We start from the raw sequence: 14,394 nt of genomic DNA, 5'->3' as shown, positions 1-14,394 counted from the left end.
CTATATAACGAATGTAACAAATTCCTGCAACTTTGTTCTGCACCTGTATTCCCACTGCAAACTCCAAAGCGAAAAGGAAAAGTTGTCCTTCGTGTTTGCGCTTCATTTTCGAAGCAAACGTCACGAACCTCGCTCCTCGCTCGTGCCATTGTGCGACGGTGCATGTTTGCTTTTCCTCATTGCTCGACGCAGACACACTCACAATTTAGTAACAAAACGGACCCATTATCATTTTCCACGTTCCACCACGCAGCTTCCGAGTTTGCGTTTCGATGCATCCAACTAGGAGCCAAAACCCGGCCACAGCACACCAACATAATGTTTATTCATGGGGGCTCTCCTCCTCCTCTCGTGGCATAATCAGAGGTGCCCGCGGTGTGGCACGCGCTCGATATGCACCTTCTTCGGTCACCATGGAAGGGTGGCTGCTCTTCTCTCTCTCTCTCTCTCTCTCTCTCTCTCTCTCTCTCTCTCTCTCTCTCTCTCTCTCTCTCTCTCTCTCTCTCTCTCACGCCGAAAACAAGCAGCACCAACAATGCACAAAAAGAACGAACAAAATGGTAAATACCATGCTGCTGCTGCTGCTGCTGCCTTCGTCGTCGTCGTCGTGGTGGACAGGCAACGAACGTCAGACTCGAGTGTTATAGAGTGTAGCACACGTAAAAGTGGGAGAGAAAAAAGAAATAATCCAAGCAGTAGGCATACGCACACCCAGTGGGTTGTCAGTGCGTGCGTGCGTGCGTGAGTGCGTTCCCGCCCGCAGAGCACGTAACGTTTTGCGCTAATCAAAACGGCAACACAGACAGACAACGAGATGCGGAGTGAAGCAATTGACAAGCAGGAAGTAGTAGTAGTAGCAGTAGCCCCCATACAGTGGTGGCCACCAATTTGTGACGAGAGATAAAGCGTGCATTAAAAAAAAACCTCCTGATTGCGATGGAAAAGGTGTGCGCACAACGCACACACACACATGCGCGCCACACCCATCTCGGGCTGTAACCCCCTTGGGGGAGAGAGAAAGTTTTCGATCGCACCCGCCCCGCACGATCAACCTGCTTTTGTGGGTTTGTGTGTTACATATTTTTCAACTGGGCGGAGAAGCATCGAAATTGTAGGTTTTGCATTAATTTAAGAATTTGAAGCGTTACATAAATGTTACATTTGATTAAATTAAACGAAGGAAACACTCTCTCTGTGTAATAAATTATACAAAGCTTTCGTTTTTTACGTTTTTTTCAGTTTTGTATCACAATTTAAGACACCAAAGAGCAGAAAATGACAGTGAAAAATTCAATAAAAAAAATCATTCAAATTTAACGAATGTTAAACTCACAATTTAAACATTAAGTATAAAAAATGACTTCAAATTACATCCAATTTCCGACCAAGTCTTCAAGACTCATTCGAACCCCCGCTTCAGGAAGTTGAGCAAGCAAAATCGATTATTGAATAACAGCTGTCGTTAAAATTAAGAACCGGAAGGCTTCGGCAATCCATCTCACACCAACTTTACAACCGCGCAAATAACGGTGTGTGTGTGTAGCAAAAACCGGTTCAGGTTACATAGTCAACATACACACACACACGTGGGGCGCGTGAGCATTATGTTTCGGCAAGGGTCATTGAAAAGAAACGCAAATCCATCTTGCATGCAGCTGACCGAAAGCCACACCACACGCGTGTTCGTTCACACGTGGGGAAGCAAAAAGATAATAATGATACTTTCCACAACTCTCTCAACACACAGACACACTCGAAAGCCATGAGGCCAGTCCCACAACGGTCAAAACGAGGCATTTTTTATCTTTCTCTACAGCTACAGCTTTAAATCGTTATTCATCACCGTCATTATTACCAACCAATAAAACACCGAAATCGTATCTTCACTTTCACTGTCTTTCTCTCTCGCTGGGAGGAGGAGGCAGCAACCGAAACGGAGAAATGTTCAACCTCCAAAAAGTAGCTTCCCCAATTTTCCCCTTGTGCAATAGCTGGTGATGCAATAGGTCGTTCACTAACAAGGAACTCATTTGCAAGAGTGCGAGAGTCCACCAGTACGTGCGTGGAGGAGGGTAAGCATCGCCAAAGGTGGCAAAATAGAAAAGCTCAACCTACCCACACAGTGAAGGCATGAATTATGATTGTGCCGTTGTTGTGCAATCGATCAAATGATCTCTCACTCTAGCCCACTCCCTGCCTAAAGAGTTGCGTTTTTTCAGCGTCGAATGAATATGAAATTTGACGGTACAGACGGCACTGAAGCACCAAAGCTTCAGGAAAACGAAACAAAAACAGTTTCTCCATGACACGCTGAAATATTATTAGAATTTGCTTCGCGATCATAAAGCTATTTTTTAAAGACAGAAACACACAAAACAAGCTCGTAAAAATGTACTTGCACTTAAATAAACGAGACCCCCGGTTAACTTTCTCATTAACGAACAGCAAACAGCAAAGCACTAGCAGCGGAAGCAAACGACAAAACAAGGTGGCAACGAGGCAACAAAAGTCAACTTGAACCAAGCAGCTTCGTGCAGCATAACGCGCGCATCGTTAAAAGCTATTTACTTTTACCATCTCCATCTGCGCTGCGGACGGATCGTTTTCTCCGGCTGCCGCTTCATTAAGTGGCCAAGGTGCAGCCATGCCATAGGGATATTAGAGGAAGACACGAAGGCATTTCTCCTTACTTTACCACTCCAATAGACTCTCTCTCTCTCTCTTTCCCGAAGGGTGTGCATATATAAAAGATCCCCTGGTTGTGCAATGCAAACTCTGCATATTGGCGGACCAAAGGTCGTCTGTCACCCCTGTCCCCTGTCGGAATTTGTGCGGAAGCGCACCGGAAGCTGTAATAGGCAATCGGCAGAAAACAATGCACGATGACAACGACACACACGCGGCTTACTGGTAACTCACGATAATAGGAGAAAAAAAAACCCACACAATCAAACCGAGTAGTCATTTCTATGTTGTAAGTTCGGTTTTCTTTAGCAGCTTAATGTCGTCTCTGTGCGTGTGCATCGGAAAGGGTATTAAAAGCAAAAGGTCACACAGGAGACCAGATCCCTTGCTGAGAAGAATCCCCTTTCTCAAGCAGGGGATTTATTTGTTACGCCAAGCTGTGTTGTAGGACAGTGCATTGTATTGTTATCAAGATATACACAGAGGACACCAATAATGGGACAGAAACAGACAAGTATCCTTATTTAATAGTGACAGAAAAACGGATCTCATTTCTTGGGCAGAAGGCAATATACATTGTTCTATTGTTTGTTATGTTTTTTTTTTTAACACAAGAAAATCCTTTCACAATGCGATCCGGAAACACTTGACATTGTATTGCACACTTGACCTTGCAGCTGGAGTTGAGGCTTGAGCAGCAGTGTATTATTGGAGTTTTAACGCTGAACCACAGAGTAGGCGTGGTGGTGTAATCGGTATGGCGAGGTGCAATAATCCCCAACCGCGCCGTGAGTTCGTATCTCAAATATTAATAGGCGAAATTCTTTTAAAAATCAATACACTATGTATATATGGGTTTGTATGTGTCAAATTATCATATTCAAAATAATTCTCTACTTCTTATTCTTCCTTTGATTGTACTAAATTCTGTGACAAAAGATCGTCCTCCAATTGTTGATTGCTAAGTTCCATCACGTTCTTCGATAGAGAGGACAACACTCTTCCCCCCTTCAAATAGCATATTCTCTCCAAATACCAAACAACAACATTCCTCTTCCGATTAGATCATTCCAGTGACGGAACCACCATTCAGAACGGTTTCAGACGACACAGCTGTCGTCAAACACACACACACAGAGGGTTGGGTTTTTGCAGTTGGGGTGTGTGTGAGCCCATCATTACCAGGGGTTCCATTGAAATTTAAATTAGCCAAATGTGTTTCTGTGCCACGCACTGCGCTGCTGCGACAGAAACATGCACAACATAAACGTTGGATTCCGGAGGGAGAAGAGAATCAACTTTTTTTTAGCAAATTGAACCACCCCTTTGCAATGGCGTATCGGGCCGCAACAACAACTCGCATAAACTCAGCACAAGCAATGTCCCACTCCTCTTTGATGGCCAAATGCGACCACAGAAACGGTCTTGCCGCTTGGTAGCTGAAGTTGTTGCTGTTGTAGCCAGGGTGGGCTATAAATCAAACAATTCACCAAGCACAACATGTTCCGATAGGGGACACCACCACACCATTGTGAGCCGCCGTTCGCCAATTTATCCATCAAACAAACCCTCGAGAGGTCCTCTTCTCCCCTGCATCACACATCCGCTGGCTTGCGCCACTGCAAGCGTTCTAGGGCCAGAATCAGGCCACCTGATGTCAATCTCGATGCTGCTGCTGTTGCTCTACCCCGACGACAGACAGATGGTAAGGGGTTCCTCCCCCCTCGAGTACTCGAGCACATATTATTGCCACAATCAGGCTGATTGTTGAGGTACGACCGGACCGGTACTGAGCGCCTCGCGTCCGAGGGAGATTAATCTCATCTACATTTAGAGCGCAGCCAGCCAGCCCGATTGCAGAGTTTGCATTTATAGCGGAGGAGATCTAAAGCGCATCCAACACACACACATACATGGTGCTAATACCGATTGGTTGGATGATCTCGACGGTTGCTGTTATTAAATCCGATTCCCTCCATTCGCCGGCTGTGGCTTTTTGCCTACGCAGAAGGGGGGAGAAATAATTTATCCCACCAACCGTAACACACCCGTCAAACCCGTCATTCCTCCCCAGAGGCTAGAGGCTTCCCGGGAGAAACAGGAACGGGAGCCGGGTGCCCTTCCGTGTTTCCGCGGTTTTTCGCCGAATCGTGCTGGAAGCAAAGTGGTTGCGCGGTTGCTCCGGTTAGATGACGTCCATTTGGTGTGCTTGGCTACACAGCTTTTCCTGCGAAAAGGAAACCCTATCGCACAGTCGAACCGCCGCCGCTGCGAGAAGGAAGAAGCAGCGGCAGGGAATACGGTGGAGAAGTGCATCCGTAACAAGATTAGCATTATGCATCCACCAAACCAAAGGGAAACCGGCGTTGGAGGATGGGATTGCGGGGAAGGAGGAGCCCGTGGTGAAATGGAAAGAAAACTGTCGATTTTATGAGGGCCTTTTTACGCTCGCAGTGAAAGCGGCCACCGATAAGCAGCGGTACCTGGCGGCAGGTACGAACGATGTGACGAACCGTTCCGGGCCAGTTCGGTTTTGGCTAAAGAGCTTTCTGTGCTGTGTCGTCGATTAAGACACTTGCCGGATCAGTAATCTTTTCGTTCCGCGCCGCGACTTTGCGCCGAGCGCGGTTGAGCGCGACTGTGGCTGTGGTTTGTTTTCCTTTTTTTGTTTGCCTGTGACGTTGGAAAAAAGCATCGCAAATTCTCGCAACAATTCTTGAATGACTCAATAAAACCTGGTGGCGGAATGAGCCATTCCGTATCGGAACTCGCACATCTTAGCTGTCCCCTACTGTGGCCTAGTTCTGCTGTGGTCCAACAATGTGTCGTCATGTCATGTCACGGGACTGTGATTTGTTCGTCCATGATGTGATGGTTTTGAATGAATTGTGACTTTTAGTGCTCTAGGGCGGAGTGCAAAACGTCTTTTAAGTTAAATTCTGGGAGATACCTAAAAAATGATCCTGCATAATGGAACATATAATAGATTTTCTTGCTCTATCATTCATTTCATCCATTTTTAGAACACAATCACTCCCTGAGAAGCCGAAACAGGTCAGAATAGTTCAATCAAATCATTTTAAATTAGTCAATTTTCAAATGATTGAATCAATTTTGTAATTAGAAGCATCTATCAATATTCGCATGCTTCAGGCAAATCTAATGTTGCTTCATAGGAGTTTCAAGAGATTTTTCGCATTAAATTACATTAAATTTGTCTCCGTATTTGTATTTTGTTACAAGGAAATTTAAACTCTTCAATCAATATTCAAAAAAACGGTAACAGGCAAATATAATAATTAATTTCGAACTCTTCAAAATTCTAATTAGATTGTCCCCGTTTCAATATTCACATCAATTTACAGGCAAGTACGATTGATATATTGGAATTTAAACTGATGTATTGGACCCGGTTCTATATTGGAATAGGGTTACAGCCAAGTATGGAATAAAACATTGGAGTTTCAGTCCAGACAAGTATAAATCTTCATTTCAAACTTTGAAACATTTGAAGTTTGTTGATTCTATAAAAAATCTAATCAATTTTTATCCACAATAGTATTTGTGTCGGTAAATAAACATAAATACATGTACAAAGGCCTCTATTGGAATATCAACTGAATCATCGTTCAAAATTCTAATCAATTTGTCAATCATTTCTAATACCAAGTACACAACACCGAAGAAGGGACGTTTCCATGTTACTACAAACTACTTTTCACCTTCGCCAACACTTTTCCTCTGTCAAATGACCTGTTTTCGCACGCACCTACACCCCTTTCCCTCAAAACGTTCACCACCCCGGCACCGTCCCGGTTAAAAACCGTTTGTAAGTCTTCTTTTCTTCCCCTTTCCCTCGCCACTCTCCCCGAAAGCAAAAAGCATCTAAAACTCACCGAGCCCGTGTGCTTCAGACGGTGCATGTTCGCGTGCTTGGCACTGTTAGCGGCGGCCGCCGTGCCCGCATGGTTGGTGCTGCTGCTGCCGATGCCTGCGACGCCGCCCAAACTGTTGCTGTTGACGCTCGCCAGCGCGACGGCGGCCTGCAGATGATGGCTGCCAGAACTCAGCGTGGACGTGCCGCGCGGGGGTGGTGCCGGTGCAACGGACGGAACTGGGCCACTGCCACCACCAGCACCACCTTCACCGGCGAGCGTTTCACCAGTGCCGCCGGCCGTTGCAATGCCGTGCTGGTGCTGCTGCTCCCCGGCCAGCCGCCTCAAAAGCTGCTGCTGGTGATGATTGTTGTGTGCAGCAGGATGCTGCTGCTGCTGCTGCTGCTGCAGTAGGTGATGATGGTGCAGCAGCTGCGGGCTGCGGTTAGCCGGGGCCTGTTCCGATGGGCTACTAATTGGCAATTTTCTATCGGTCATTTATTACCTATTATTTTTAGAAACGGCCACACTTTTCCTCCCCTCCTCTTCAAACACTTGGTGCACTTCTCACACAACAAAATGGCTCTCGTCTGCCACCCAGCCCGATAACACTTTCTACCGCGGTTTTGCTTGATGTTCCAAATATAACACACACATACACCCTGCTAAAATCGGCCCGATCGTTTTGTCGTTTTGTATTTCTATCGCATCCCCGGCAATGGGTGGCCGTTGAAACTGATCATAAAACGCAATACGGAGACAACACACGCTACCATACCAGTGCATTACTTTGCACTAACGGCGGGCGGGCGGCACACTGGAGAACGCACCGCTACACCGCGCACTGGGTGAGGCACGAAATCGACTGCAACTGTGACACATTGCACCGGGTTGGGGACGAAAAACTACGATACGAGGAGGCACTGCCACTTGCAGAACCGTTCCACCGGTCTTACGATCTTTTTTATCACCTTTCGCTTCCCGGAATTGCTCGTGTTCCCGTGTGGGCGAAGAAAAACTGCTCATTCACTTCCGTTTTTACGTGTCAATTTTCCTGCCGTTCACAGCACAAACTATCACCGTTCGTCCCCGTGTGCGCAGGTGTAATTGGCTATCAATATCCTGGAGGGAAGCCCGAAACACTCACAAGCGCATCGCCGCGCACGACAACGATGCTGATGAACTACCTGCAAAGGGAAGAAAAAGGGAAAAGAATCGCCATCAGTACGACGAAATCGATCTAAACAAGGCCCTTAGAGCGCAAAGGTGCGCACACCGCACAGATTCCACCACCTCGAGAGCGTGTATCTCTCTCCAATGGCTCACGGTGGTGGTCCCATTCCCTTTTTCCTAACAGCTAATAATTGCGGGTACCAGCGCACACAGCGCTCCCTCGCCTTGCCTCCATTCCTTCGCGCGGAATCCGGTCGTTAAGATTCCGCGGTGGTTGTTGCACGGTGCACCGCTTAAATGATATGCATTATACGAACGGGAGTTCCTGCTCCCTGTGAGAGGAACAGGTTTTTCCTTGCCAAAGCCTCACTGGGCTGCAACCGATCGTCATTCCCCGTTCGATTGGCGTATAAGAAAAAAAGGTTTCTAGTTTCTGCGCGTGCTGCCGACTCTCTGCTACGGGCTCGATCTCTCTCTCTCTCTCTCTCTCTCTCGCTATTGTGCCCTTGTGTCCTTCCGTTCCGTGCCACTATCCCTACCGCTACTCCTTTACGGTCTAACGGTGCAGTTGTCGGTGCACTTGTTGCAATCGCAGCCGCGCAGTTCGAAGGTGAAGCGTTCAATGCAAACTTTTTCGCTTCGCTTTTTGCTCACTACCACTACAATCGATCCGTTCCGTCCAGCTTTCCCAATGTGTGTGTGTGTGTGTTTCACGGGGCATGTTAGATTTCTCCTCTCTTGCCTGATGGGGGCGTCGTCACGCGCGTTACAAAGCGCTACAAGATCAACAACAACAACCATTCCACCAACAACGTTAGCGTTTTCCACAAGTGGCTCAAGTGCTTCAAGCGGCGGCCACCGTTCGATTCGCCTTTCTTTCCGGCTTCCGTGCTACTTGCTGCTGCTGCTGCTGCTGCTGTTGCTGGCTGTGTTTAGAATCGTAGCAGGCGTGTGTGTATATACGTTTCGGTTTTTACCGCACCGGAGAGCCGCCTTTCAAGCCGTACTTCCTAAAAACGAGACAGAAAACAGAAGCGTATTAGAGTTTCGAGTGCACTTGAAATATTTGGGCTGAAAGAGTTGGTAAAAATAGTGTTGGAAACCAGCGCAAAGTTACATCATCATGATGTTAAATCAAAACTAAAAAAATCATAAAATACTCCATCTCTTGTCGAGGAAAAACCCGCCTCGCTTGGAAGAGCTAAACAGCGCACCAATACGTACCAAGCGAAGAATTGCAGCCCGAGTGGCAAGAAACTGTCACTACGGGCTAAATTGAACCAAATGGATTTAAATTGCACACTCCCTCTCCCTCTCAGTGTGCATACATTCCCAACGATCCCTGGTGCAGTACTGCGCACTCTGAATTCCCCTGGTTCATTTTATGCTTTCACACGTTTACAGAACGACTGCTGTAAAGATTTCAATGCCATCCTTCACATTGCCCGCCCGGCCATGTGGGACATCTCCCGGGGTGTGAGCCGAGAAGCTGGGAAATTCCACCAGATTCTTCAGTCAAAATCATCCATACCTGTGTGCTCTGTCACTGTCCCGCTTCTGTGTGTGTGTGTGCCGCCGGCTCTAGGATGAATATTTTCTCCCTCATTATCAGACACCTTTTTTCTTTGCCTTCTCTATTTTTGTGTCCCTTTTCGAAGTTCCCTTTTTTTATCCTGTCAGGAATGTTGTTACACCACCCGCGTCTCCTTCATAATCCCAACCCTGGACCGACCTTGGGCCGAGTCTCACAGCCCTCAGCCAATCCTTTCCAACACTGGCCTCTTTCCTTCTTCCTTCGTTTTAACTCCGCCGACGTGGCCACTTTACATTGCGCCACGCTTCTCGCCGACCACAGTTTCACTTCATTTTCCACGCTACGCGCCAAGCTGGGAACAGCACACACTGACTGGGGCGTTGGATAAAAGAGTTACTTTGTGTGTGGAAAGAAAAGGAGTAATGTTGATTGATGCATGCAGAAGCGCTCATCACCATGACGCAAAGACACACAGAGAAAGAGAGAAAGAGGAGTGTGGTGATGGATGTACAAAGATAAGCAGGCTGCTGTGCAGTAGTTGGGCTCAGTTAAGGAACACAACATACACGCGCGCCTCTAACCTCTCACACACAGTGGGCTTTGGGGCAGCTTCACATCTGAAACGAATAAGAGACTGCCACGACAAAGAAAGAGTGTACAGTGCACGCGCCTACTTCGCTGCACATATTGCTTGCCAAAAGCGGCAAGCGGGAGAGAAAGTGGCTGAGAAACGATGTAATAACGCGCGCGCGCACCAAGCGACTCAGGCGGCGTTGCTTTGCGCGTCATCAAGCTGCAGCAGCAGCAGCGCGTTATTTGTCGCTGGCGCTTTCGCGCGCGTCTCACACACGTGTTTACCCTACGCAAACAGTTCATCATTGTGTTGTACTCTGATCCGCTTCGGCCCCCCCGAGGAGGTCGGGCTAAAGGGTAAGACGATTATGCGAGCCAACAAAAATCGGGTTGCAACACCATGGCGCTCTCTCTAAATCTCCTTCCAAAAGCCACCAAAACCAAAAAAAAAATCCAATATCCCGTTGTTACACACGCCTCGGCGCTGTTACACGAGGAGCTGTAAATTTCGACGTCACTGATGCTGCCTTTGACCCGAATTCGCTGTAAGCTTTCCCGTTGGATGGATCGATGGAACACAGTGCCCCCGGTTAGAGCAAAATAAGGGACAAGGGCAATCAAATCCCCACCACCACCATCCCCCCCCCCCCCCCCCCCCAGAGCAGACACGGCCGATGATAATCAGGAAGCAACCATTTTACCCATCCTTTGGACAAAAATTGCACTCATCAAATGCTTTACCCCCTTCATATCTCCTCTTGATGAGGCTGGGAGCTGGTTGTTTTCGTCGTTTTTTTTGTTTTTGTTGTTCCACAGCGTTCTACCATGACGCCATATGTAGTAATAAGCGGTAATCGATTTTTGCTAGGCTCTGGTGGTAGGTGCCTATGTTTTTTGTGCATGCAATTTTTGTTCTCAGGCTTCGGTTGCGTTTTGTCCTCCCTCTGTGCTTTCTATCTGCGCGGTACCGGTACCATTTGCGGGATTTGCGTCATTCCGCTGATAAAGCAGCCGCCGCCTTGAGGGTTGATGACTAAACTGGAACCCGAAAGCGTGCAGTAATATGTCCACAGGCGTCCACAGGCGTATCAGCAGTACGATCGCGAATGGTCAAGAATGAATGCCTGTGGGCTCTGGGTTTGGAATGTTCCAGGATTTTCTGTTCAAACTTTAAGCTAGAATTTCGCATTTGTAACAATTCTACAAGAAGTTATTGGCTGTTTTGAGTTTAAGTCTTCAAAGCAACAGTTGGAGAATGATGCCATTAAAAAGAATTAAGAAGGAACATACAACTTGACGAACTCCTCCTCCATAAACTCCGAAAACTAGAACGTTGATTGGCAAACACATCTCTCTTGTTGGGTCTAGTTATGATATCATGACCTAGCTGATGAGTTGCAGCATCACAAAACAGTACTTTTAATGACCCTGCAAAAGACTTGAGAATTATCTCCATTAATTCGACCTAGTTTTGAAATGATCCTCGTCAGATGCATATCAGTATTAGAACTCCAGTGTATATGGGATTTTGGGGCACGATGAAGAGTTTATCCAAAATCTCGCAAAAAATATTAGTTTAACACAACTCTTCTTACGTTGCCTGTTGGTTTGCACAAATCTTCCTCAATAATTCCTAAATTAAACCACATTTACCAAAGAGTTTTTGCCCGGAACGTCCATATTAAAGTGACCGAAGCATGGATGTGTGTAGAATGCTAAAAAGGCGCTAAACTTCTCAGTTATTTGCGCTAATTGTAGATATCGTGCATCTGGAAGTACATATCTGATCTGCTACGTATAGTTATGCAAAATAGTTACTAATATTTATTTACATGATGCAGAAAATAACATCCAATTGAAATATTATCATCCAAAAACGGTTTTTTTTAGAATCTGAAGGAATTTTGGACTATTAAACGTACAGGGTTGTTGATAAGACATTATAAAGCAAACCATTTCAAACCTTTGAGTTCGTTCTTCGAGTGTAATAATGATGTTAGTTTGGATGTCCATTTGTACTCTACCGAGACAAGGGATTCTACTATATAGCAACTTCAGGAAATTCCAAGAATCCCCTGAATTCCTGACTGCTGCAGCTTAGCTATTTGTACCAATTAACCCAAGCTAATCAAAGAACTCCGACATTGATCAGCTGCACACTGTCATACTAATTGAACACCACCGTTAGACAATGGTACGACTCTCATGGAATATCCGATTAAGACCCAATCTACTTGAAACGTTATATACGACACAATTAATTGAACTGCCGCTGCCATACATGGACTTCCCCACTCCCACAATAAAAAAAACCTTTCCTTTCCCCCCAACATGCTGTAACATTGGATGAACACAATCTATCTATCTAGGCTCAATGTTTCTCTCCATGGAGATCTTCTCAAATCTCAAACAAACGACCTTTAAGGCGTCCCAAAAAAGTGGGCTAAAACATCATCTGATTAAAGGTACAAGACCGCACAAGACCTCGAGAAAATACCACCCACGAACCTGCGAGAGTCGCCCGGCTCCAGAGGAAATATATTATTCATCTTCGCTCACGGAACTTTCCGATGGAATCTCGAGCAATCAATCAGTAGAGCCTGGCGAGGCTGACTCCCCCCCCCCCCACAATTCCGCTACTACAATCACTGAAAACATGCGCATTGTTGCGCCGGAGCGAAGAAGCAGCTTGAAAAGCTGGAGCTGGCATGTGAATGCAGATCAAAGTGGCGAAGCATTCTTCCACTTCATTGATCGATCATTTTAGGGCGTGTAAAAACGGATCAAACCCACATATGAAGCACTAAGAACCATTGTTGAGCGGGTTGGTGTAGTAAAATGTTCACCTCAATGTCACGGGGAAAGCCTTTCACTGCTCTAGCACATACACACACATACACCCGGAACTCAGGCCTCGTCTCTCGTTCTCTCTCTCTCTGTAGTACGTGCGTGATGTTCGTCCGGGTATGAGCATGGTGGGTGGTAGGCTGGCGGACCTGTTGTTATATACGCTCAACAAACATCCAACGCTCGACTTCGACATATGTGCGTAATGTACTCCGGAACCGTTGTTTCTACGCCTTCTCTCTCTCTCTCTCCCCCCTTTCTCTTAGCCTCTTAGGTTTGAAACAATGGAGGGTGTGTGTAACATGAGCTCCCCAAAAAAAGGTGTAAAAACACATCCAACACAACATACCACGAAGCACAGACGAAACACACCACGGAAGAACAAGTGTGCTCCGCTCGTGGGAGGGTGGTTTGGGTGGTGATGTTACTGTGCATTATTATTATTCACTTTTCGCGAGCACCAACACCACACCACAACAGTACAGCTCGTGTCCAAAAAAAAATAAGTACCGACACATTTGAATAAAAACCAAACAAGCTCAAGGGGGAGGGGGCAAGAACCGCGAGGGACACTTGGACGGCAGCAATAACATTCCATTCCAGAGTGGGTGGGTGAGTGGTTAGGTGGGTGTGGGCAGAATGGCAGTGTGGTTGTGGTTGCCCTTTGCCCTTGGGGCGGACGAGGGGACACACACACGTTTTGCCCGTTCAGCACAACTGTAAAACAAGAGGGAAATGGAGAGAGAGAGAGAGAAAGAAAGCATTCCTTGCTCTGTAAAAGAATTTTGTGATACAATTTATGTTTGTTTTTTTGCTGAAATTGTTCACATGGTTGTGCCATTTTTTGTTTCTACTATTTTCTATTCTTTATATCCTTACTTCTTCAACAATAATTGATGTTTTTTTGTGCTTTGATGTGTGTGGCACACGTGTGGCAGGCGCTATAATTTGTTCTTCTTCTATTCTTCTTCATCTCTTCACTCTCTATTGCGTGGCTTTTCTCGACCCGTTTGTCTTGAGTTTTCAAACTTCCTCCCCTCCCCACCCGAAAACACCCCACCCCACACAAGAAACACAATAGTGCGTGGCGACGATGCTGCCGCCCCACTAGTGTGCTGGCGTTTCTTGCGTCAATCAAACTAGCGGGCGCGACGAAACAGTTTCGCGGCATCCTTCGATTACACGCGAAACAGAGAACGAGAGTGAGAGAGAGAAAGAAACGAAAAGAAACCGTTTTCCATCCATACTTTCTTTGCCATTTTTTATGTTTCTCCCTTTACGAATGATCTTTCTCTCTCTCTCTCTCTCTCTCTCTCTCTCTCTCTCTCTCTCTCCAGCGCCGTTTACACCATGGAAAGGAGAAGACTGGGGCCTGCAACCCTTTACTTCTGCACATTCTTTCATTTTCTCTTTCTCCGTACGCCTTTCCACCACCACCACCAGCCTCTGTATGTGTGGCGCGGTTTTTATTTTAACAAATTGCCGCACCTCCTCGCCCGATGCTTGGCCGTTGGATGCTGCATCCAAACCGACCATCATCATCAACATTTTTCCACTCAATCATTGCGCGCCCACCAATGCCTTCGTTTATTCCATTTCGCTTCAAAGCCTCATTTGCTTCTAACGTTTCTGCTGTTTCTTTTCTCTCTCGCTCTCTCTCTCTATCTCTCTTCACCCACCACGGCTTACAACGGCGTTTCGAAGGAA

General features: G+C 46.5%; 1 protein-coding gene across 9 annotated transcripts in view; it reads right to left on the bottom strand.

Annotated features, from left to right (window-relative positions):
• LOC121596274 (rap guanine nucleotide exchange factor 2) overlaps positions 1–14,394 on the bottom strand; it is a 41,341-nt gene that overhangs the window by 23,711 nt on the left and 3,236 nt on the right. For 7 of the 9 annotated variants that reach the window (XM_041921070.1, XM_041921067.1, XM_041921063.1 and 4 more), the window contains exon 2: positions 6,582–7,747. In XM_041921070.1, the coding sequence (XP_041777004.1) occupies positions 6,582–7,058 (477 nt within the window). In that variant the 5' untranslated portion in view covers positions 7,059–7,747. Of the gene's footprint in view, positions 1–6,581; positions 7,748–8,272; positions 8,470–9,465; positions 9,676–14,394 lie in introns of those variants that run through there. The other 2 variants (XM_041921065.1, XM_041921066.1) reach the window with 2 other exon arrangements.

This window comes from Anopheles merus, chromosome 3R, assembly GCF_017562075.2.
Source record: "Anopheles merus strain MAF chromosome 3R, AmerM5.1, whole genome shotgun sequence".
Taxonomy (NCBI): domain Eukaryota; kingdom Metazoa; phylum Arthropoda; class Insecta; order Diptera; family Culicidae; genus Anopheles; species Anopheles merus.
The sequence above is the reverse complement of the archived record's forward strand: the minus strand, read 5'-3'. Positions and strand labels throughout refer to the sequence as shown.